Source organism: Myodes glareolus, chromosome 11 (assembly GCF_982192425.1).
Source record: "Myodes glareolus chromosome 11, mMyoGla1.1, whole genome shotgun sequence".
NCBI classification, from domain to species: Eukaryota; Metazoa; Chordata; class Mammalia; order Rodentia; family Cricetidae; genus Myodes; species Myodes glareolus.
The window spans coordinates 15,102,793-15,129,332 of NC_142036.1; the positions used below are offsets into that span (position 1 = coordinate 15,102,793).

The 26,540-nt window shown below is 43.7% G+C and overlaps 1 protein-coding gene across 1 annotated transcript in view; it reads right to left on the reverse strand.

The window, feature by feature from the left end:
• The window catches only part of Tdrd9 (tudor domain containing 9), a 104,969-nt gene that overhangs the window by 41,983 nt on the left and 36,446 nt on the right, over positions 1 to 26,540 (reverse strand). The window contains exons 8-20 of the mRNA XM_048431405.3: positions 24,771 to 24,874; positions 17,015 to 17,079; positions 10,884 to 10,938; positions 10,660 to 10,744; positions 9,746 to 9,803; positions 6,257 to 6,361; positions 4,175 to 4,272; positions 2,923 to 3,054; positions 2,169 to 2,334; positions 2,029 to 2,092; positions 1,892 to 1,955; positions 1,600 to 1,644; positions 884 to 937 (exon numbers count right to left, since the gene is read on the reverse strand). Of these exons, the coding sequence (XP_048287362.3) occupies positions 884 to 937; positions 1,600 to 1,644; positions 1,892 to 1,955; positions 2,029 to 2,092; positions 2,169 to 2,334; positions 2,923 to 3,054; positions 4,175 to 4,272; positions 6,257 to 6,361; positions 9,746 to 9,803; positions 10,660 to 10,744; positions 10,884 to 10,938; positions 17,015 to 17,079; positions 24,771 to 24,874 (1,095 nt within the window). The remainder of the gene's footprint in view (positions 1 to 883; positions 938 to 1,599; positions 1,645 to 1,891; positions 1,956 to 2,028; positions 2,093 to 2,168; positions 2,335 to 2,922; positions 3,055 to 4,174; positions 4,273 to 6,256; positions 6,362 to 9,745; positions 9,804 to 10,659; positions 10,745 to 10,883; positions 10,939 to 17,014; positions 17,080 to 24,770; positions 24,875 to 26,540) is intronic.

Consider the following 26,540-nt stretch of genomic DNA (forward strand, 5'->3'; position numbering starts at 1 on the left):
GACCTACCTTTAATCTGGGCCACACTGTCTGCTGGCGGCCCACACAAAGGGTATGAAAGAAAGAAGCTTTCCTCTCTTTGCCTGCTCACTCTTGCTCTCACTAGCAAGTCTATTCCCTCACTGGCATTAGAGTAAATCCACTCCTTCAGGAGTCCAGTGTATACTGGAGACCTGCTGAGACATCCAGCCTTGTGGATTAAATAACTTACTGGATTGTTGGACCTTCTGTTTGCAGGTAGCCATTGTTGGATTATCTGGACCACACACTAATAAATCCCATATATAGGTAGGTAAGTAGATAGATACATAGATAAAGGTAAGTAGATAGGTAGGTAGATAGACAGTTATAGATAGGAATGTAGGTAGATCTATAGATGTATGTTAACTCCAAGTTCTGCTCCTCCAGAGAACAGCCTAATACAAGTGTGTATGTGGTTGCACCCCCACAAATACCCACAAGCCTCAGGGTAGTCTCACTATAAAGCTACTGCAGCATTTCTGGAGAAAGCACTGGCAATCAGAACTCAGCCATGTTAAAATGTCATCAAGGAGACCTACTACAAGAATACAAATTGGGATCAACAGCACAAAACCTACAACGTGTTTACTTATGTTAATTAGTTAATAATGAAAAGATCACATGCTTATCTTGAGAAATACGAAGATGGCTGCCAAGTTTACACGTGTTCATTTACATATGACACTTGGTGAGAATTTCTGGAGCCAAGCAATTATCACTGCAGGTGTCTTTACCCTCAAGGCCTCCTGCTAATGATGGGAACGGACAGGATTTGCTCTTCCACCCTGTGCACTGCTGGTACGTCATGACCAAATTTTAAGTTAGTTTATTTGCATCAACCAAGTCAAAGAATTTATATCTTACCTCTCTGATCCTCTTTATTTGAATGTAATTTAGCCGTCCCCAGTCAAGTTCATCCTTTAAACACAGAAAAGCACAGTACCCAGTGTGAGACCAGTAAGGCAGAGGCTAACCTGCTCCTACAATTCACACATCTCATCCAGATCCTCAACAAGGGCTAAGCTTCAGCCACGGTCGACAATGCACTTGAATGACCACATACAGGATGTCCTCCCCAAGAGCTTCAAACATCAGACAGAGCCAAAAAACACAAGACCCAAACCACAAACACTACACAGGGATGACTCTCCCTGAGTTTACCTGTCCCCAAAATCAAAGGCACAGTGATTCAACTGGAAAAAGACTCGTCACACTGTAGCAACAGGGAAGATTAGAGACCCACTGTGGCACAGCAAAACTACACATAGGCATGTCTACCAATGGCTCTGGAGCCTAATTACTTTAGAATAAAAAGGCTTATCTAAAGAAAGCTGAAATATAGGCTCCTGCGTAACCAGGGTCATTAATTCTGAGCCACCTGTCGAGTAGCCTGCAACAGGACCTGGTCACTAATGTCCTGACCTGCCTCTCCCACAGGACAGCACGTAGCGACTACCTTCAATGACCTCAGGTCTTACTGCCACCACAGTGCTCAGGCAGTGACCAAACTGAGACAGGCTTGCAGGAAATCTGATCATCGCCAGCCATCAGAAAGGTGACAAGGAAGAAATGTGACCAACCTTGGGATGCCGTAGCTCTCCTCGCTGTCTGCAAGCCTGCCAGGCCTAAAACAACACAATCACAGCTTCAGAATAACTCACCAGTTAGTTGGATTTAATTCCAATGTCAACACATGGCTGAACACAGAATGTCTACAAATTACTTTTTCATCAACTCTGGGAAACTGGCTGCCACCACTGGTCCTTCCAGCACCAGGAGAAGAGAGCACTCTCCACTCTCGTAGGCAGAGTGTGAGAACACACTGGTGGCTTGGGTGGCCACTTCTGCCTCCAGAGGATGAGACAGACTCACCTTGAATGCCTCCACGAGGGCCAGGCAGTCACTCTTACTGCTACCTGAGAAGTGCACTTTGTTCCTGAAAACAGATTAATGAAGTGTCATCTGGTGCCATTAGTAAGGTGGCCCTACACAGTAAGAATGTTAAATACCTATATCCATCCAGATGCTGCCGGAAAGGCATCGTGAAAAAGTTCTTCAGAGAAAGAGCTGCCGCTAGAGAGAGAAACCAGAGGATGAGAACCGACCGGCCGCACAAGTCAACACTTTCCCCACAGCGGCCCACACTTACCTATGATGAGACATTCATCCAGGCACCCAAATACATGTCCCAGCACAATGAGTTTACCCAGCTGCTGACTGACAGGGAGCTGTGCCAGCACTCTTCCTAGGAAGGTCAATTCACCATCGTGGGGGTTCTCATCTTCCCTCTGTCCACTAACTGCCAGAGCTCCAACCTTATGAAGGAAGTTAGTGTGTTAACAAGTGCTGACACAGCCCCACTCCCCACATCCCTACGGCAGAACTGCAAGACAGGCAATGCATACCAACTTCTAAGGAGTTAGGTTCTGAAGACAGTTCAGCTAACTGTAAAGGGCTACTGGCTCCGACGTGCTCACTGAACTCACCCCTTCAGTGTTTCTAGAAAGCACACCATGTCACTAGAGACTTCCCCAAGTCTACCTAGTGTATGGACTGTTTCAGCTGATTTCGGGGCCAGTGGGGGCAAAGTCACAAGAGCAGAGCTTGAGTCAAGAGTGATCCAAGGAGAGAAAATGGGAAGAATTTTCTGAGCGGTGGGTGGGCAGGAGGGCTGGGGTGAAGGGACACAGCAGAGGGAGAGCACAGACAGACTAGCAGCAACCATGAGTGCTGGCGCTCCTCAGGGTGGGGCCACCGCATGGAGAAGTGCGTGGTAGGCTTCAGAAACACCACACACTGAGCACTTTAAACAACTAAGCTACTTTAAGAATTATGAAATTTGGGCTCCCCCACAAAGAAAAAGTCTTAGCTTTCCCATCACTAATTAATTCCACAAGTCCCACCTCCTTTAACAGAAGAATGGTTCGCTCAATGTCACTCAGACTGGGTGGAGACAGGGCAGTCGCCAGCAGAGCTCTTGGTTCACCCATGTCAAGTAACTTCACTTTCAATATTGTGCTTCCCAATGGACAACGCTGAAAATAACAGAATTTCAGTTCAGAGATGATAAGGTAACTAAACCAATTGACCTGATAATATGTCTTGTGCTCCAAAGGAGAGGATGGGAATAGAGAAGATCAACAGAGAAGGGAAGGGAAGAAAAGGCAGAAGGAAGCTGGGCTTGGCTGCACACCTATAATCCCAGCCCCTGGAAGACAGAGCCAGGAGGAACCGGGTTTGAGAACAGTGGGACAAGAGTGACTCTAAACAGAGCAGAAAGCGGGGACGGAGAGGGAAGCCGGGCATGGCACAATGGCTCGTGCTTGTCATCCCACTGCTTAGAATAACAGGCAAAGGATGCTGAGTTTGAAACCAATCTGGGCTATACAGCAAAACTCTTTTTCAAAAAAGAGAGAAAGGCTAAAAGTAGAAGAAAAAGAAGGAAACAAAAAGACATAAAAGGAAAAGAAGGATGTTAAGAGATTAGAAAGAGAAAGGAGAGAGAAAAGTGGAAAAGAGGAAAGGTCAATCCATAATTACTCATTACAAAAGGAACGGAATACAGACACAGGAGATGGTACTATAGGGCCAACAGATACTAGGCAACATGCGCCTCACTGTGAATTAAAAACAGGGTGGCTGCAGAGGTAGCTTGGTGTTTAAGAGCACTGGCTGCTCTTCCAGGACTGGGATTTGGTTTCCAGCACTGATCTGATGGATTAATGCCATCTCCACAAGGCCCAGCACCCTCCTCTGACCTCTACAGGTACTGCATGCTCTAGTGCACAGACATATACTCAGGAAAGCACCCATACACATAAAAAATATTTTTAATTTAAAAACAATCACAAACATGGCTGTCCATGAGCTGGTTTAACAGGGGAATGGCCCTGCCATCTAATAACCACACTGCAACCCCAACCTACACAGTGCAAACCCAATCTCCCAGAGCTGTTCTAATTTTTACTTACGTACTGTAGCATGTTCTTGGCATGCATGCAGAGACAATAAATCCCTGGGGCTCCCTAGTCAGCCACCCTAGCCTACTAAGAGCATCAGCAGTATAAGGGCCAGAACAGAGTGCACAATGCTGAGTAGATGATAATACAACATATACACACAAAGCCGACACTAACAATGAATGAAGTTCATTACCAACATCTCAGGAACGACATGATCCGGAATAGAGCTGTCCCAGAAGTCCCTGTGGATCAGTCTGTAACAGTATCCTTTGGACACCCGTCCAGCCCGGCCTGCAAAAAGATGCTCAACCCAATGTGGCATTGATCACGTTAACATCAATGTGGAGGGGACTGTAAAACAGCCACTAAACACTGATCAGGAAAAACCTTATCTTCTACCACAATAGGCCAGTAAAAACAAGTTATCTTTATTCTAATGCTATCCCAAGTAAAATTAGCCTAAAAAGTCAGAATAAATTAAGATTAGGTGCTCCTTTAATGTTTTGAAATCTAGTACAAGTTTCGAAAAAAACAAGTTGGCCAAAATGCAACAGAACCCAGAACACTTCGAACGACACATTTCCTAGAAGATTTAGCTCACACTAGTAAAACAGAGCTCATCACAGAAAAGCCATGTAGCTGATGACAGAAGTGTGACTCACCTAGGTCACATATCTGGATCTGCCAGAGGGTTGAGGAGCAGTCCCACTGCTCAGGTTGTCCCTGCTTCTGTGTGTCCATTTGTCCTACTCCTTCTACAAGCATCCTTCAGCTTTGTCATATCAGATAAGCGAGGACTGAGCATGCACAGAGCTCAGAGCCTCGGTCACCCCAAGAGGACGACACAAACTGCTACGTTTGTGTGTGACAATTACTATTTGTGGAGTGAAAGCAAATCTTACAAGGAAGAAAAGAGTGAGGAGGGTCCTTAATAGATACACAACTTAAATAAAATAAATAAGCCAAGTGTGGTGGTGCATGCCTTTAATCCCAGCACTCAGAAACCAGGAAGATCTCTGTGAGTTCAAAGCCAGCCTGTTCTACACAGTGAGTTCCATGCCAGCCAGTGCCACATGGTAAGCGACCCTGACTCAAAGATGAATTAAGCAAATAAATAAATGTAAATAAATCCTAAAAAGGTAAAAGATGGAGACAAGTACTCATTGAGGAGCAAGACAATAGCAAGCAAACAAGAAAAATGCTACTTAACCTTATGAACGATTATGGAATTGCAAGTCAAAAATCAAACAAGATGGAATAGGCATCTATTTCAGCCGAAATAGAAATGGCTGAAATGGAAACCTGGTGACATCATCTGCTAGCAAGGATGTTGGGGGCAGGGGGCTCATACATTGTGGAGGTGCACAGAATAGCCACCAGGGAAGCCTTTCACACTGAAGAAGCTCTTGGCAGCCAGGCTGCAATGGCGCCTTCAGCATCTCCTAGCTCCCTCTGGAAAGGGTGCCTCAGGAAAGTGGACAGAGCATGGCAGTCAAGAAAGAGGCCTGAAGCCAGATTTCTGGGTCAAATCTAAGCCCTACCTGACAAAAGTTCCCAAGTCTCAGGACACAACATGCTTACTTCACATTTCTTACAAAGACTAAGAAAGAAAGAGAATACCAAAACCAGGATCTACATGAAGGTAAGAATGCATATGTACTTTGTTTGTGCATATAACATGTTCGATTCTGAGGCAGTAATTTCCCAGAAGGAATTCTTTGGCCTTCTGCCTACATCCGTCGGGGGTGGGGGTCCCTATAAAACACAGTCATCTCTCAGTACACACCACAGATGCTGTCCCACTAAAGCCAGCTCCTGCTACAGAAGGCAACATCTGGGCTAAGCACGTTACAGACTCACTTCTGTGGCCAAAGGCCCTGCCCAGCAGCTCTGTCCAGGAAGTGTGTGGGTGCTACATCAAACCTCGATCCCTGTGTAGAATTCTCTAGGAAAAACACCCTAGAAACAGCAGGATATAGAGGTGGTCCAAGGGAAGCCAGTCAAAATCACCAAAGTGATTCACTTGGCTTCCATATCTACTAAATATATTTTTCTTAAAATTTCACACTGAAAATGCAAAGTGTTGAGATAATAAGCGGCCACCTGTTCCTTAGGAGCTGACCCTGAAACACTGAGGAGAAAACCAAGGAGGAGCAGTGACAGAGACCAGTCCCAACACAGGAGGTGCCCGATGAGCGAAAACACGAAAGCAAAGCTCTCAGGAAGACACGGATGACCACTGGGGCCTCAGTGAGCTCTGCCACAGGTGCCTTACCTTTTCTCTGGTCACAGCTGGTCTTCGAGGCCCAGCTCAGCCGCAGACTCTGATAATTTGTATCTTCATCACAAACCAGAGTCCTGGTCAGACAAAAATCTATAACTGCCATTGGGAAGAAAGCATAAGCACCAATGCTAACATGGGTCATGACAACCTACAGCGCCGGGCTATAAACAACGAGGACAAGCAGCTACTGGGGTTGGCATGCTTGCGGAAACTTCTGGAAATGAGCTGACTACTCATGCTCCTACCCTGGGAAACCAAGGTCTCTCTAGATCAGAACAGAAGTCTTTGCGTCTTTGTAAGACCCAGATTATTATAAAGACCTGCCTGGGTGCACCCAAAAGATTAGAATTACTCCAAAACCTCATTACACCAGGGATAGGGGAGGCAGGCTAATGTTCTGGGTTGCTTAGATTCAGATCCTGTGTTCCCATCTCTGCGCCCATCTGTCTGTTTACCACTAAGCAAAACAAACCACCTACATTCTCTGTGCTTCAAGATGTTCATCTATCAAAGCCCAGGTAAAAGAACCCTTCAGCAGCCCATTCCCCCGCCCCCACTGCCCCCACACACTAAGCACCTCCTGTCCTGTGTATGGATGAGCTGTGCTTTGGAGAAACAGAAGGCAGACTCCTGTCCTGCCTCCCATGCAGTGTGTGCCTTCCCAGACTGTACCACACCTGACTCCCCAGGCATCTCATACCACCTGTCCTAACACAACTTTTGGTGACCTCAAGTCCAGCAAAAGCAGTGCTGACCATTCTCGCCTCTCAGGGTCTTGATGCCTCCCTCTCAACCTTACTTTCCACCTTGACTTCTTCTTATTACCACACCCTCTATCCTGTCAGGCCGCAGCCCTTCCTCCATCCAAATGACATTAAACACCTATTTTCTTTCTTCCCTAAGCACCTTTATCCTCACTGGAGCTCTGACCTGCACTCCTACCACCTTTGGTTGTCTGAGCATCTACCCAGCCTGCTCCTGTCAATCTACACCACCCCTTGCTCTGGCCACCTCTGCTCAGACCACACAGCATAATCCCTTGTAAGGCCCCTCAGCAAATCTCTCTGTTCTCCAACATGCCTGTCTTCAGGATCAAATCAGAACTGGACGTGTCTACCCCATCAGGTGCAGTCCCCTTCTATCCATCAGCGCTCACCCCTTAGCTCGTCACCCTCTCCTCTCATTTGCCTCCTTTTGGTCTATACCCAGAATGACCCCTCTTCTCCACCTCGCCCAGCAAAGCGGTCCTATGAGGCCCTGCATCTGTGGCCCAGGATTTCCCTGCTTTCCTCCATTTGACACTGGTCTGGAAGCCCTGACCTCTGCGGTTCATGACCAGAATTAGACTTGATCTTTTTATGTCCTTTTCTAAAACATCATCGCCCCTCCCCAAATTTCTCTCCTGTCTTTTCCTGACCTTTTCTTCTTATGCTCACAAATTGCTGACTCCTGTGTTATCTCTTTAAGAGTCACATGACTGCAACATGAAAACAGAGACTTGTATCTATCTACAATTTCTACTGGCAGAGAAACAAACACCTATTAGCTTCCCTTCCCTTGACTTATACAATTTTTCCTTCTTGGTCTCCTAAACTCTGTTCCTTATGTCTGAGTCACGTTTTTGCACAGTTCACTTCTCATTTGTTCAAGCACCACTTCCTCATGGGAGTTCCATGCCATCCTATGTGGTCCAAGCGAGATGTCCCCCATAAGTCTTGCACACATGAATACTTGACCCCCAGTTGGAGGCTGTCTGGGAAGGAGGTGTGAACTTGAAGGAGGAGGTGTGTCACTGGGAGTTAGCTTGAGGTTTCAAAAGCTTCCCACTCTCCACAGTGTGCTCTCTCAAACGGTTTCCTACTAGTGGGTCAAGACGTGAGCTCTTAGCTGCTGCTACAGCTACCTCCTGCCTGCTATCTCGGGTCTACCATGAACTATTACCCTTTCTTTGATCATGGTGTTTTAGCACAGCAGTATAAAAGTAACTAATACCACCCTGTGCTGGACAGCTTTATGTCAACTTGACACAAGCTAAAGTCAAATGATAGGAAGAATAAAAAAATACCTTATTTTCAATTAAGAAAATATCTCCATAAATCAGATTGGTAGGGTATTTTCCAAATTAGTGATTAATGGGGAAGGGTCCATCTCATTGTGGGTGGACGCATTCCTAGGCTGGTGGTCCTGGGTTCTAAAAGATGGCAGGCTGACCAAGCCATGGGGAGCAAGCCAGTAAGCAGCACCCCTCCATGGCCTCTGTGTCAGCTCCTGCCTCAAGGTTCCTGCCCTGTTTAAGTTGCTATCCTGACTTCCTTCAATGATGGACTACAATGTGTAAGTGTAAGACAAAAAACAAAACAACAGCACCACAAAACCTTTCCTCCCTATTGGTGAATACTATTTTCAGGAGTGTTAGTTTTGTTTATGCTGCATTTGATTAACAAAAGCTGTGATTCTTTGCCTGTCTAAAACACCTGATGGTCTAATAAAGGCCTGAACAGCCAATAGCGAGGCAGGAGCAAGGATAGGCGGGGCTGGCAGGCAGAGTATAAATAGGAGGAGAACTCTGGGAGGATGGAGAATGAGGAACAACAAGAGAACACGGAGAGGAGGACACAAGGGGCCACCCAGGCAAGCACAGAGTAAGAGTGAAGGTAAGATACACAGAAGTAAGTAAGAGAAAAGCCCAGAGGCAACAGGTAATGAGGAGAATTTAAGATAAGCTAAACTGGCTAGCAAAAAGCCATGGTAAGGCCAGGCATTTTATAACTAAAAATAAGCTTCCATTTGTGATTTACTTGGGAGCTGTGTTTTGGGCCCCCAAAAAGCCTAAAGAGTAAAACCTCACATACCTCCCTAAGCTGATTTTGGTCACAATGTGTAATCGCAACCATAGTCGCCTAAGACACACCCTATCTAAAATATCTTTTTCCTCCAAAACTGGAGCCCTTTCCCGTGTTTCTTTTCCTACATATCTGTCTCTACATGAAACTGTAGCTCACCTGTTAACTGTCTGTGATAACATAGTATTCCTCGGCATGGTACTATACCCTGACTACATGTACAGGTCCCTCAAACATGACTGAACACAACAAACTCAAGAGTGAGTACACATACATGTGTGTGTGTGTGTGTGTATACAATGGAGCTATCCACCATGGCTTCCATATAAGCTACCTTCAGAAATCAGCTCCTAGCTCCTCCCTAACACTTGCCCACCTTTCTATCACAGGACTACACCAGGGAAGCCCCAAAATTCTGCTTCCTACAACATCCCTTAAAATGGCCTGGCATCCCCAAGGGCATCCCTACCTGAAGGAAAGGAAAGGGTCTGCTCAGAGGTCACAGTGAGGAGCCGAGAATACAAGGGACTGGACCTTTGGGAGCCTCTGAGTCTCCCAGCAGAGGAACACCCCTGTGGCACAGGACAGCCTGAGGAAGCCCCTTTCACATGGGGACGTGAGCAGAGGAAGGCCTTACCATATTTGACGTCTGGAACTGTGACGGAACTCTCTGCAATGTTGGTGGACAGAATAATCTGTGGAGCATTAAACACAACAGGTGGACGTTTCCCTCTGCTCAGGATATTGTCCAACAGTTAGGAAAAGGCTTCATCTTGAATATTAGTGTAAATACTAAGTTCGAAATTAGAAATCAGCCATCTTCATAGTTTTTCAGGTCACAACTATCAAGAAGCCCCAATATACAGAAAATCAGATACACACAACACAGAGGGGCTTTACAAAGGCAGCATGGCATGGCCAAATATCTGCTCATGAGTTTATCTATTGTAAGAGCTTCAGCAGAGGGGTTGTGGAATTGTCAGGAACCAAACGGCACAATCAGGTTAAGTCCAGAGTAAATATTGCCACCCTGAGCACTGTAGAGTTACATCCAGGGTCTACTTTGCTTTAAGATCCAAACATCCTCAAGAATATCAAAGCTCAAATCTCAGACCCTGGTCATCTCAGGCAGCTGTAAGGAGTCGTGATTAAAAACAAACAAAGCAGTCAACAACCTCCTGAGGATTCAGACAGAGGATTCTGACTACGACCCCACTCCTAAGACAGCAAATCCCCAGCCCTGCATTCAGAAAAATAAATAAATAGATAGACATTATACTGTTTGCCAGTATATACCCTATAGCCTCAGAACTTCAAAGGATGGTACAAGGTGATCTCAAACTCAAGGCCAGCCTCGACTACACAGCAATGCCATCTCAAGACAAACAGAAGAATCTTAGTTTTTCATAAAACTGATTTACAAAATAACATACAACAAGAAAGGGTACAAGTTCTCATCAGCAGTCTGGGACACACTGGGAAGGGGCCAAGGCACCGCAGCTCTCCACTAAGAACGATTATGTCTCACGCTTCATCTTCCCAGCCTCCTACCTTTCTGTACCCAGGGACTGGACTTAAAAATACGTTATTCTGTTCTTCTAAAGTCACACTGGAATGGAGTGGATAAACCTGTAACCTAAGAAACAGAACTAAAATAAAATATCACACAATATGCAGCAGACACAGTAACTACTCGGTGAGGTAATTAAAATTATGTAAGGCATAAGCTACACAACACTCTAAAAGCCCAAACAAAAATCAGCATTTAGACACACCTTTTGTGAATCATGTTTGTGAGAAGTTCATGCATATAATTGATCTCACCCAGACCTAGGGAGAAAACAGAGAAGGCAAATGTGAATTTATTGCTAAAACATAACCTTTATATTAAAATGACAACTTACTGTTGAGACTCTTTACGTCTTTACGTACTGAGGGCCTGTTGCATGTACTACGCCAGGCCCTGCAGATGTGGTCAACAGAACAAAGTTCCCTGCTCCCCAAGAGCATATGTTCTAGAGCAAATGTATAGATAACAAGAAATTTACCAATGCTACAGAGGCTACTAGCTGTGTGCAGTGTGAAGAACAGCCAAGCAGAGCAGGTGGACAGAGCCAGAGGCGGTCTGTGATTTTCAGTGCTCTGGTCAATACAGTCCTCAGTGAGAAAAATTTTTTAACTGTTTGGGAATTTCATTAATTCATGTTTTGATAAAAATAAACTACCCCACATTCCTGCTATTCCGATTTCTCCCTCCATTGCCACTGCTCTCCCCTACCTTCATGTGCACCCTTCCAAAACAAAACAGAGATCACTTAGTGTTGCCTGTTCATGCATGGTGGAAGACTGTCTACTGGAGTGTGAGTAGCCACATCCCCAGAGAAAACTGATTTTCCCTCTTCCCAGTAGCAACCAATTGCCAATAACTTCTTAGATGGGGGCAGGGGTACTTCATGAGTCTCCCCCGAAAATGCTGGGATTTTGTCTGGCTCTTTCTTGTACAGGTTACAGAGCATGCAGTCATAGGCACCGTGAGTTCAAGTCTGAAACAGTACTGTCATGTTCCAGCAAATACTGTTTCTCTGCACACATCTAATCCCTCCAGCTCTTACAATCGTTTTGTCCCCTCTTCCATAATGATCACTGAGCCCTAAGGGGAGGGCGGGATACAGGTGCCCCATTTAGAGCTGAGCCCTCTTTTACTTTTATTCTCTGCACAATGATCTGTATTAAATCTCCACCTACTGCAGAGGCCCCTCTCGTGAGTGGTGAGATGCACTAATCCATAGGTATAAAGATAAAACCTTGAGGAACAGCTTCTTCTTATGTCCATTTGGCAGAGCACTATTATTAGGTTCTCTCCAAGGACCCACAATCTCACCAGTCTCCAGTTTTGGCCAGGTAAATACTGCCAGGCATGAGCTCCATCTTATGGAGTGGGCTTTTAATCCCGCTGGAAAACAGTTGGTTGCTCTCGTAACACTTGTGCCTCTACTGCACCAATAGGCTATTCTGTCAGCTAGATCGTTACTGTAGCTTACAGAATTCACAGCTGGGTAAACTGTTTATCATTTTTCTCCCCAAGCAGCATGTATACAACATTCCAGCACTACTAAAACTGACCAGTGAGAGACAAACCTCCCAGGTTTCTATCAGTTGGATTTCTCCAGGTCCTATGAGTCAAGTATGCGATATCTTCAGCAATAGAATCTCACCACCAAGTTCTGGAGGGTAACCCAGAGCATTGGCAATAGTCTGCAATGTTGGGGAGTCTATAGAACTTCCACTGACCAACAACTCAAAAAGAAGTAACCTATGCCTGGCACTGAGCTTTTAATTTGGTAGCCTATGGTAGAAGGAAGAGGCATTGACCTCCTGCTAGAGGGTAACTCCTTAAACTCTTTTAATACATATATAAAAATCTTCTATGGTAGTAGGTTTCTATATGGCATTTCCAAAGGTCTTTAGTGTTAGCTAGGCCACACCCACTTCTTTACCCTACCCCTTACACTATTTAGCCTTTCCTGCTCCATTATTCCCCTTTGCCCCCTACAAGCTTCATCTATACCAGTCTACTCTTGAAATCTGACCGCCACCATGGTTCCTTACAAGGTTCTTGACTTCCGTGAGTACTCCAACTTAAACATATTTATCTAGACAGATGTGGTAACACACGCCTTTAATCCCAGCACTCAGAAGGCAGAGGCAGGAGAAGCTCTAGGAGTTCAAGGTCAGCCTGGTCTACATAGTGAGACCCTCTCTCAAAAATAAACACACATATGTAAAGAGTCAAGGATCACATCCACATGAGAGAACACGAAGGGTGTGTCTTTCTACACACATGTGTAAAGAGTCAAGGGTCACATCCACGTGAGAGAACACGAAGGGTGTGTCTTTCTACACACATGTGTGAAGAGTCAAGGGTCACATCCACGTGAGAGAACACAAAGGGTGTGCCTTTCTAGCTGCAGTCACCTCACAAAGAATGGCTGTCTCCAACTCTATCCATTCAACCAGAAAATTTACTAATTCCATTTTTCTTTTCAGTTGAATAACATCACACTGTGTGTCTGTGACACATTTTCACTGTCCACCAGTTGCTGGGTATTTAGGTGGCTTTCATTTCTGGGCCACTATGGATAGAGCAGCAAACACAGATGCAAGCATCTCTGTAATAAGACAGAGTCCTTTGATTATCTGCTCAGGAACAGTACAGCTCCATCATAGGATAGATCCATGCCTAGTTTTCTGAGAAACCGCCACACTGATATCTACAGTGGGCGCACCAGTCTGCATTCCCACTAACAGTAAACAAGTGTTTTCCTTGGCCCAAGTCCATCCAGCACTTGCCACTGTTGGTTCATTGTAGCCACTCTGGCTGTAGTGATAGGAAATCTCAAGTAGTTTTAATGTGAGTTTCCCTGAGAAGTAAAAATGTTCAATATTTTAAAAATATTTATCAGTTGGGGCTGGAGAGATGGCTCAGCAGTTAAAGACACTTGCTGCTCTTCCAAATGACAGAAGTCCAGTACCCAGTACCAATATAGTGCTTAGAACCATGTGTGACTCCAATTCCAGGGCATTTAAGCACCCTCTCTAGTCTCCTGGCACCAGGAAATGCACAGAGTGTACAGACATTCATGCAGGCAAAACATTTATATACATAAAAATAAGTAACTCTGAAAATGTTTCTCAGCCACTGTCTTACTTTGAGAATGGTTTATTCCTTGCTCCACTTTTAACTGGGTTGTTTTCTTATTTTTTTGTATATCCTTTATATATTCTAGGTACCAACCCTTGATCAGATGTATTTTTTTCTCATTCTGTAATTCATTTGAACAATGGTGTCCCATTTGTCATTGTTGGCCTTAATGCCTGCACTACTGGGATCCTGTTCAGAAAATCCTTCCTGTGCCTGTAAGCTGAGTGTACTTTCTGCCTTCTCTTATCAAATTCTGGGTATCAGATATTATGTTGTGGTCCTTGATCCATTAGAATTGAGTTCTGTACAGGATAGGAGGTAAGATCTAGCTTCATTCTTTACATGAGTATGTAATTTGACCAGCACCAGTCACTGAAGATGCTGTCTTTCCTACAATGTGCATTTTTGGCTTCTTGTAAAAAATCCAGGTGGCAGTAGGAGTGTGGGCCCATAAGTATGATTTTATATGCTGTTTTTATCAGTATGATTCTATAACATAACTGAACATCAGGAATATTGTTTCCTAAAGTAACATGATTTTTATGGTTTTTTTGAGACACAGTTTCTCTGTGTAGCCCTGGATGTCCAGGAACTCACTCTGTACACCAGGCTGGCCTTGAACTCAGAGAGATCCACTTGCCTCTGACTTCTGAGTGCTGATATTAGTGGTGTGTGTCACCACACCAGGCTCTATAACAATATTTTTATTTTTCACGATTGTTTTTGCTATCTTGGGTCTTTGTGCTTCCATATGAACTTTGAAATTATTTAATTTCTATGAAGAACTACATTGTAGTTTTGATGAGGATTGCATTACATTGCTTTGGGTTGGATGGCCATTCTCACAATATTAATCCTACCAATCCTTGAGCAGGGCAGGCTTTTGCATCTTCTATTATATTCTTTTTTTTTCTTTTTTCTTTTTTCTATTATATTCTTTCTTCAGACTTATAAAGTTTTCATTGAGCAAGTCTTTTATTAGATTTATCTCAAGATAAAAATGATAACTTTTTCAAAGACATTGCCAGTTCAATTTGACTCCTTAGCTTTTTGTACCAGAACTACAAACAAATGTATCATGACACTAACTAGTAACAATTTATTTTAAAGTATATACATTCTATCAGTCTCTTCCTTACCAGAGCAGTGACCTGATGAGTATTGACTACATAAGTAATTTCTTTTCTTCCCTTGTGTTTTCCAAATGTCCTTTGGTGAGCACACAGCATGTTTCCTATCAAAAACAATTTGTGAAGCCAGATATGGGAACTCCTGTCTGGAATCCCAGCAATTGTGTTGAGAGGTAAAACGTAATCTCCAATTCAAAGGCAGACTGGGTTACACAGCAAGCTCCACACCAGCCAGGGCTACACTAAAATCCTGTCTCAAAAGAAAAAATGGACTGGATGTAACTCAATGGCAGAGTTCTGTCTAACATGAGAGGCAGTGGGTTTGATCCCAAGCAATATGAAACTAGTAACAACACTTCAGAAGATCTGGTCCTTTGGAGCAGTTCACAAGTGTCTGCTGACTTCCAGCACCTGAATATGCATTCTGCCTCATCTGAATTATCAGTATTTGGGTCTTTTACAGGTTCAACAGTGTCTCTCAAAAAATTAGTTTAGATTCCAACTCTAGTAAGTGAAAATGTGAGCAACCTTATTTAGAAACGATCATTGTGCATATAATTAGCTATGATGAGGTCTGGGCGATATTCTGAGACCTTCATCTACCAGCACTGTGAGCCTCAGGAGGAGGAGAGCCAGAGGCACAGAGAAGACACACGGCAGCAGCAGAGACGAGAGTGGAGCTGTTTCACAACAAAGAACCCCAAAGCTGATACCCACGTGGAGCTAGAAGAGCCTGGAGCCTGCCAAGGAGTGTGCCTACTGACAACCTGTTTAGAATGCCTAGTTCCCATAGAGGGGAAATACACCACCTCTTGGTTTAAAACATCCGATTTACAGTACCTTAATAGCACAGCCCTGAAAAGCTACTGCAGATCTGCTTGAAAAGAAGTCAATTAATGAAACACAGAAACATATACTATGCCAGACTTGGATTTACATTAGCATATAAATGTTACACACCTGAAGGTAAAATATCACCTGTGAACATCTTTCTGGGGTGGTGTTTTGTAGCGATGTTTCATTTGTATTTAATAAATAAATCTGAAGGTCATAGAGTAAAACACCCAACCTGGTCAGCCTTACAGACCAGGCAGTGGTGACACACACCTTTAATCCCAGTAGCCACACTAGTTTGACATAGAAACTGAGCAGTGCATACCTTTAATCCCAGCACTAAAGAGGAATATGACACGGGGGGGAGAAAGCTCTCAGACAGTCTTATTCTGAGATTCCTGGAGGCAGGATTGCCATTTCTGTGAGGTCAAGGTAAGAGCCAGTGGTTGGCTACTTTGCTTTTCTGGTCTTCAGGTTGAACCCTAATATCAGTCTCTGGATTTTTATTAATTGTGCTACAGTGTTTACCACATGCTAGGTACTGAGTGGTGATGTAGCTCTGCTGTTGCTTTTCCCTTACACAGTATGTACACACACAAGTTGTTTGATAAATACGTACAGATACGAACTATATACACCTATGGTTCTTTCTGTACATAAAATGAGTCCATTTAGTAAACAAAATGTGACAGATTTGAAATTCACATGTTACATTCCAAAATTAAGTTTCTCTTATTGTGTGCTTTTGCTCCCATCACTACGTGCACAAATACTCGTATGTTCTACATATTACCTTTCAACAACAAATATGTGGATTATTATAATTTGATCAAACTAAGCTCCTTGAGAAGTCATCTTGACAAAGTACTGTTAAACACGATGCATCTTTTCAGAAAGGTGCAGTGGGAGCCTGTTTTCTTAAGCACTGAGAAGGACTCCATGGTATTTCATGCTTTGCTCTCATTGAGAATGCTGCACTGTGAACTGATGACAGTCACCTCAGTCATGACCACACAGAGGGATGCTCTTAACATAGCAAAACATCCTAGCAGAAATTGTGAAGCTGGCAAGACAGCCTTTAAAAAGTTAAAGTCTTCATTATCACTATGAACTCTCTGCAGTAATGTAAAGGCTAAGGAACAGGCCAAGCTGAGTCACAGTCGTCCACGTGAACCCCATTTTCACAACCTGTGCTGTCCGGAACATTAAAACTCCAGTCACAAAATGATGACATTCACACCTGGCAGAAACACCAGCACGCTGCTCCGCTCCGACACAAACTGGGCCCCCGACCAGGTCTTGTTCCTGTCAAAATGTGAAGTGAACAAGTTTGAATCAAGGTCCCTGCTGTGTGAGACCCTGACGCTACGGGCTTTGTCCATGAAAGCTCTTGCAGATTGTTTCAGGTAATGTTCTTCAGTTCTGACAAACGAGACAGAAGCATGCAGAGAGAGGCCAGCCAGGCAGTAAGCCAGGACTCTTGCCTTCCATTGCATCTGCCCGTAAGACACACTATCTGCAAAAGTTTTCCTGGAAATTTAAACACTATAATCTAGAACCCCAAGATCTAAAGCTTAGAATAACTACAAGTAAGCTTCACTAAAGCCAAGACTATTACTACAAAGTGTGTACATAGATGCGGATCCCAGATAACCACCCCCTCACTACCACAGTTCTTTCTCTATGAAATACAATTTCCAGTTTTCCACAGACCTGTGGGCCCTTCACTGTATTTCACACCTTCCTCTATGTAGTTTAGGGACAGCAGTAACAGACAGAAGGGCCCTACATTGCTCTGGAGCTTACTCCCAGTATAGAAACAGAGAAGAAATAGTAACTTAGCAGTAAGGCTGAAAGAAACAAATGAACACAGGATAAGGGTTATAAGCCGGGGCTGGGGCAATGGCTCAACTATTAAAAGTACTGGTTGTTCTTCCTGAGGATCCAGGTTCAATTCCAGGTTCAAACCAGCACCAACATGGTTACTCATAACAATCTGTAACTCCCGTTCTGGGGGATCTGATGTCCCATTCTGACCTCCAAAGATATCAAGGCACACACATGGTACACAGACAGATGTGCAGGCAAACACACATACACATAAAGAGTTGAAAACCTGCATATGAAATGACTGCTCAGAGAGACAATAAGGGGCATGAAGGAGGCAAACATATTAAAGGCCAAGAAGGACAAGACACACTGTCACCTAGAACAGCAACCACAACGGAGAATAAGGGAACATGCTAACCCACATAGAAAGGCTGGGCACAGTGGCACATCCTTATCCCGGTATTGGAAGAGACACACAGATCTCTGGGACTTGCTGGCCACCCAGCCTAGCCTAATTATTGAGTTTTCTAGTCCAGCAAAAGACCTTGCTCCAAGTAGTGAACAGTGTCCAAGAAACAACACCCCAAGGTGTGCAATTAGCCCAGACATGAACATATGCACAAGTGCATGTACATGCATGCACACACTCACACCCCTCCAAGATAGGTAGAATTCTAGCAGGCTCATCAAGTTGCAGGATTCAAGATCAATACCAATGTGTAAAATGGGCTGAAAACACAGCACAGTGGGGTAAGGAAAGACCTGGGTTCACTAACAGCACCAGAAGAAACAACTATTGGATCAAAGAGAAAATGCTAAATGAAAATCGAGTTATCAAAAATAGTGATTAAAAACACTGCATATATAAAGTTTATGAAGATTCAATCACAAAGTGACCAAGTGAAAATTTATGGAGTTCAAGACTAGACTGTGCTAAATATGGAGACTGGCTCTAAAATTACATTCCCAAGGATCTAGGAAGATGGTTCAGTCACCTGAACCTGCCTTGCAATCACAAAGACCCGAGTTCAATCCCCAGCACTTGCACAAACACAAGTGTGGTGTCATCTGTGTATAATCCCCGCACTGGGGAGGGAGAGACAGAAGGGTCCCCAGGACTCCTGACCCTGCATAATTGGCAAGCTATAGGTCAGGGTAGACCCCTTCTTCAAAGGAGGTGGTGTTTCCAATGACATACAAAGCTGTTCTCTGGCCTCTATATACATGCACACAACATACACACAAAGAGAAGAATATAATTAAAAATAAATAAGTAAATAAGATAAAAAATCTCCAAGCCTCATATGGTGGTATCCACCTGCAGTGTCAAATACCTGGGAGGCTGAGGAAGGAAAATTAATTGAGCCCAGAAGTCCAAAATCAGTCTAATCCCATTTCAAAAACAAAGGGCTTGTGCTCTGGAGACCCTTTCTCCCTACTTGACTGAATAGAAGAGGAGGTACTAGTGTCATGGCAAGCTGATATGCCATGGCAGGCTGGCCCTTTTTTAAGGAGAAATGGAGGGGGATGAGTGGAGGGTGTGAGGGAGCAGGGAGGGACTGGAAGGCGAGGAAGGAAGGGAAAGTTTGTCCAGATGTAAAAGCAAAGAAACAGAAAAGAAAAGAAAATTAAAAGCTTAGGCCAACAAGATAGCTCAGTGGGTAACGGTGCTGGACACGCAAGCCTGGCAGCAGCCCTGGAGCATGAGAATGCAGGAGAGAAATGTAGGACAACTCTTCCTCTGACTGTGACATGTGCACTGTGACACACGAACACACATACCCTATGAGCACACACAAACACAATAATAACAACTTTTTACTAATTAAAAAGGAAAGACCAAGGAGATAGTTCAGTTGATTAAGTGCTCACGTGCCTCACAAGCACAAAGAACTAAGTCCAGTCATCAGAAGCTAGGAAAAAAATGCTGGATGCACATGATCGTAATCCAGCTATGCGGAGGTAGGACAAACAGGAACACGGCTCAGGCTCCACTGCCAAGTAATCTGGTCCACTGTGTGAGCTCTAGGCCAATGAGAACCTGTCCCAGCAGAGCTGGATGGCAACCCTGAGGATGTCGCCCATCACATGCACATATACACATGTCACCCCACCCACAAAGGTACAAGTGACTCATTCATTCATTCATAGCTTTGACCACTGAAAACACCTACAGATAGTGACAAACCAGCAGTGACGTGCAGAGCTGGAGTCTGGGTGTCCTTCAAGCCAGACTCGCATCACTCACTGCAAGAGCTCGACTCCCCGGAAGAACAGGGTGGTGGCTGGTATAGAGCAGGGTCAGAACTGGTGAATGGCCAAAAACATCTCAAGCCAGAAAACAAGCAAGTGCCCAAGGATGGGGTGAGTCAAGTCCAAGGATGTAGTAGTCATTCCAAAGCAGCTCCAACTCTCTATGTTTAGGACAACTGGGGTGCAAAAAAATTTTTTACTAAAATTAACTGTATACTTCGACAAAAATCCATTAATTTTTTAAAAATAAGACCAGTCTCAAAAATGAATAAATATTTGCATTTTTCTGATATAAAGAACTATTATCCAAAATACATAAAGAGCACTTAAATTCAGCAATATATACATATGCATACATAGACATACATATACATACATACACACATACATACATGCAAAAGTCAGGTATGGTGGCATACACCTTTAATCTCAGCACTAAGGAGGCAAAGGTAGGCAGATCTGTGAGTTCTAGGCCACCCTAGTCTACATATCAAGTTCCAGGCCAACCAAAGTTATAGAGTGACACCTTGTCTCAAACAAAATAAAACAACAGAAAAATAATAAGACTGAAAAATGGACAAAAGACAACCATTAGGCAGAGCCCAGGGAATCTTCCAGAAGAGAAGAATGAAGGAAAGAGCCAGAGGGGCCAAGGACACCAGAAGGAAACACAGAATCAACTAACCTGGGGTCATAGGGCTCACAGCCTGCATAGGACTGACCTAGGCCCTCTGCATTCATGTTACGGTTGTGTAGCTTGGGCTTCATGTGGGACTCCTAACAGTGGGAGCAGGGGCTGTCTGACTCTGCTGCCTGCTTTGGGGACCCTCTCCTCCTACTGGGGTTGCCTCAGTCAGCCTTAAAAGGAAAGAAAGTGCCTAGTCTCACTGCAACTTGACATGTCATTGCTGGTTGAAATCCATGGGAACCTGCCCCTTTCTGAAGATAAATGGAGGAGGAGTGGACAGGGGTGGGGGGGGGAGAATGAGGAGGGACTGGGAGGAGAGGACAGATGGGAAACTGCAGTTGGAATGAAAAATGAACAAATACAAAAAAGAAGAAAAGAAAAAATTGGCAAAAGACATGAACAAGCACTTCATGAAAGAAGAAACAATGAGACAACATTCATAGCCATTTTGACAACCAACACCACATCACAGACACACAGAGAACAAAGCACAACAAAGCTACAGAACTCAGGCACTTGTGGGTGGCTGTGCAACATGGTGCAGCTACATTGGAAATGAGTGAATGGGACCTTACAAAACAAACCATGCTCTTGCCACAGAAGGACAGCAATGGTGGTGCTCCTCGTAATTTTCCAGATGAACTGGATGTCTGTGTCTGCAAACGCCTGCATACAGGTGAACTGGATGTCTGTGTCTGCAAACGCCTGCATACAGGGTTGTGCATCAGCTCTACTCATAGTTTGAGACTTAGAGGACAATTAAGATATAATTTAGTCAATAGATAACTGTAGTCAGTATAAACATTGAATACTATTGAGTAATTAAAAATTTAGGGCAGAGGAGATAGCTTGGTGGATAAAATACTTAACGAGTAAGAGGAGGACCTGAGTCCAGATCCCCTGTAGAAGTCAGGATTGGCAGCTCTTGCCTATAATCCCTGTGCAGTGGAAACAACATCAGTCTCTAGTCCACTGTGTACACACAGTGAGCACACATGTGCATTCGCCACACACATATGCATTTGTCACACATACATGCATTTGCTACACACACAAAAAATATAATTACATAAAATAAAAACTGTCTTATTGCTAGTCACACACCTTTAATCCCAGATTTAGGAGCCAAAGGAAGGTGGATCTCTGTGAGTTCAAGGCCAGCCTGGTCAACATAATGAGCTCCAAGAAAGTCAGGGCTACAAAAAGAGGTGCTGCCTCAAAACAAGAATAAAAATTGGCCTACCAAGCCATGAAAAGATAAGCAAAAATCTTAAATGCCTTTAAAATTATTTTTTCTGATTTTATTTAAACATTTATTCAATGTATGTTTGTATGTGTGTACATGCCTGAGTATGTGTATTGCACCATGTGTGTTCAAAAGTTACAGATAATTTTAAGCCACCATGTATGTGCTGGGAACTGAATCTGGGTCATATACAAGAGCAATAACTACTCTTAATTATTGAGACCCTTCTCCAGTCCCTTAAATATGTGTTTCTAAGTTAAAAAGTCAATAAGAAAATGCTACAAACCATATAATGTCAGCTATCTGATGTTCTGGAAAAGGCAAAACTGGAGACATCCCAGATCAGGGGGCCCAGGAACTGGGGGAGAATAATGGATAGGGGTGCACAGAGGGACTTTAGGTGTTGAAGTGTCTGTGTGATACCATGGGAGATGCATGACATTACACAGCTATCAGAACCCAGAGAATGTGCAGCACTAGGACTGAGCCTGTGTAACAAGGACTTTGGGTGACAGTGTGTTCAATGTGACAAACACACATCTCTGCTGCAGGATTCTGACAGTAGAATAAGCTGTACATGTGTGGGGTGAGGCAGTCTACGGGAGCTCCCTGCATGATCTTGCTCAATTTCATTGTACACATGAAAAAAAAAACTACTGAAAAGGAAGAAAATTCCAAATTCACTGTGGCTTTTTTGTTCTGTTGTTTTTTGTTTGTTTTGTGAGACAGGGTTTCTCTGTGTAGTCCTAGCTGTTCTCAAACTCGCTCTATAGACCAGGTTGGCTTTGAATTCACAGAGATCCACCTGCCTGTGCCTCCCAAATGCTGGGATTAAAGGCATGCACCATCACCTCTTGGCTCATGATAGTTTTTCTTTTTTATTTAAGAAGAAAAAGAGAGAAAGAAGTAGAATAAGCAAAAGAAAATTCTTCCTTGTAGAACATCCTTAGGGAATAAAGAACAAAGAATAATTAGAACACGGCAAATATAGTAAGGGCTCAGACAAGAAGCCCAGTGGATGCTAAAGCCAATAGATTCAAGGCTGCTGGGCAGTGTTCAGGTACTAGTGTGGAGACTCAGTGAGTCCACTCAATCACAAGCAAAGAAATACCCTAGCTCCAAGGCCCTGGGTCATCAAAGACAAAGACTATATCTCCAGGTTAGCCAGTGTGCATACAGGGAGCAATGAGACAAAAGGAGTTTTATCACTCTAGCAACACAAGCCAGAAGATTATACAAAAATAGAACCAAAACTTAGAAAGAGTGCTAAAAAATGCATTTTGAAGATTATACAAAAATAGAACCAAAACTTAGAAAGAGTGCTAAAAAATGCATTTTGTTAATGCTTATCTCAATGTTATTATGTATATAAAATCAGAAAAATAAAATGTAAGAAGCATTTAATAATTTAGAATTTCATACAAGCTGAGAATTTCTACTCTGAAATGCTCCAAAGTCTGATACGTGACTTTGAGCCTCAAAATGATTTTGAGTTTAGAGTATTTGGGTTCAGCCACTGAAGTCTGTGAAAACACTCCAACAAACAAGCAATTCTGACTCCAAGCATTTCTGGTGAAAGAAGTCGAACCTGTGCTTAAGCACTGTACACACATCAAAGACGTGAGCCAGGAAATGTGTGGACTAGACTGTACCGGTCCACAGTGTCTGCACACTTCCAAAGTCAGACTTTGGAAGACTTTACTGCTAGTCACAGTAAAGACATGAGAGTTTTTAATTCATGTATTTGTGTGTAGTGTGTGGTGTGTAGTGTGTGTGTGTGTGTGTACATGGGTGTGGGTATATGTGCATACATGTGCATGCAGAAGTAGGGAAGAGAGGAAGCGGGGAGCAAAGAAGAAAATGAGAAAGGGAGGGAGGGGGAGTTGGAGCAGTGAGGTAGAGAAATGTCAGTGTCATCCTGAACTCTGCCTGTCTTCTTCGAGACAGGGACTCTCGCTGGCCTCACTCTTACCACTAGGCTAAACTGGCTGACCAATGAGATCCAGTCTGGAATGACTAGCGCACACTACCATGCCTGGGCTTTTCCCTGTAGTTCTGGGAATCTAACTAAACTCAGGACCTCATGTTTGCAAATCACGCACTTTACCAACTGAGCCATCTTCCCAGCTCAAGTTTTTTATCTGTTGATTTAGATTTTTTTTTCAAACAATGGATGAAACTGAAATAAAATAACGTTTTACCCAAATAAAAGCTAAGAACATTTACCAACAAAGTCTCTGGAGAATGTAATCTGGGAAGAATATAAGTAAGCCAAGAAAAAAAAGTCCAAATTTGACAAACAAGGGTTAATTCAGAGGTCTATAGGGAAAAAGTCACCCCAGCAATATGGCTTTGTTCACTAAGGGAGGGAGAACATCCATTGTCATTATTTGTTTCTACAATAATAAGTGCTATTTATGTGATGCAATAAAACTAGGACCACAGAGTTTCAATAACTGAGTATTTTTAAATTCTAGACTCAAACCAGCACTTAGAACCTAAACTGTCCTTAAAGGAAAGAAGTCTCAAGTCTTGTTTTGTTTTTTAAACAAAACTAGAAGAATCAACAACTGGATTGCATGCTGGGTGTCAAGAAGTGTCTCGGAAACAAGAACAGAGGCGGAGGAAGCCATGCGGCTCCTGTCTGGAAAAGCCGTCCTCCTCCCACTTTCTGCTCCAGTGCTGGCTTTAAAAAAAAAAAAAATTAAAGCTGCACTCAACTCGACTTTGACTCTTGTAAGTAGAAACCTGAAGAGTGACCAGTGACTGCTGACTGCTGAAAAGGTCCCCACAGCTGGGTGTGGAAGCACACACCCAAAATCCCAGCACAGAGAGCAAGAAGGCCACAACTTTGTCATCAGAGAGCTAGACTCTGTCTCAAAACAAGCCCAAATGTCTACAGCTATTATCTTACAATGCAAAAACACAAGCATGTGCATGTATGGTACACACACAAAGAGCAGCTGGAGGGGCTCTTACCCACTCTCGTTCATGTCCAGGTCATCAAACATCTGAATGAGAGAGACAGCAACTTCATAAATATCCTTTGTTATCACCGGCTCCTCCAAACGGTAGGGAGGGAGCTGAAAAAAATAAAAAATAGAATCTCTAAATGGAGCTAAGGGAAAAAAATGCTGGTTTAGATATGTGCTCACCCTTCAGCCACCAGTTTACAACACCCTAAGTATAATTAATAACAACAACAACCACAGTGACGCCTTTCCAGCCACTCTTGAAGATCTGGGATACTAGAGATACATGGTGTTAAGTCAGTGGCAACACAGATGGAGTCAGAGAGCCCAAGAAGACTTAAGGCACAGGATAAACTGCATCAAAGGCCTAGGGAACTTGGGAGGTGTCCTACCTCCAAATCAGTGCCCTTCCAGGGTAGCAAATCCCCACCTCCTAAGAACCCCAACAGCTACACACAGCAACTATCCGCAAAGGGTAGAACCACATCTATCTCCCAGTGTGCCCTAAGAATACCATGTGACATGGCTGCTGTCTGCTAAGACTTAGAGATTGACAGACTATTTTTAACTGAACATTAAGACAAACTCAAATGGGGCCTAATGACTTAGATTGCCCCGGGCCCTCTACAGAACACTGTGCTCCAGGCTGAAGGACGGTCTGTGTGCAGAGCCTTACAGGAGGCGAGGCCAAGGTGTTCTCCAGCTTCCCACACAATTGCTACAGTGAGGTTCTCACACAGTCTGGTTTATAGCCTGTTTTCCACCAAGAGTAAGGAAACATTTTGTTTAATAATTAGATCAACTATTATCTACAAGACCTCACGAATAATATTGTGATGGACACACCAAAAGGAGTCTTCTTCAGGTGGTCAAAAGTTAGTCATACAGAAGTGTTACAGATAATGTCTACACCATTTCCCAATATTACTACAATTCTAGTAATTTGATTATGACAAGTTTACTTTCATTTAACAACAAAGCACATCTAATACATTCATCACTGACAGGCCTTAATTTCTTACCCTATCCTAACAGTGACCAATATTTCATAATGTGACAATTCAAAACAGAAATAGGGAAACGTGCATGTTCCACAAAGCCCAAAAATGACATCAAACCCACGTAGAAGCCTGCTATTTGACAAGCTGTGTAGAAAAGGCATGCAACTGGATCACAAGCAACTCCACTGAGTTCTAGAACCCAAGCCCTCGAAATTGCTGCTCTTGTTGCTGTTTAATGTTTTAATGCAAGGTCTCATGTAGCCCAGACTGACCTTCAACTTGCTACGTAATCTAGGCCGGCTTTGAACTCTTGATATCTTACCACTACCTCCAGAGGAATATAATTCCTCTGTGTGTGTGCCAATACCTGACTTTTTGGGTATTTTATTATTAATTTTTTTCATTTATTTTGCATCTCAACTGCAGTTTCTCCTCCCTCCTTTCCCCTCATTCCTGCTCCACTTTCCCTCTACAGCCCCCATCTGCTCCTCCTCCCCACACAGAAAGGGGTAGTCCTCCCACAGGTGTCCACTAAGCATGACACAGGAGGTGAAGGCAGGACCAAACTCCTCCCCCGCATCAAGGCTAGGAGAGGCAACCCAGCAACCCACCCAAAGGTCAGCTCAAGTGCCAGGTACTCTCTAATAAGACATCAAATATAGCTAGCTTGAGAGCATATATGCGTACACATATATGTGTGCTCTGTCATATGAAGGCCAGAGGACAACTGCAAGCATCATTCCTCGGTCACCATCCACCTTTTCAAGATTTATTTA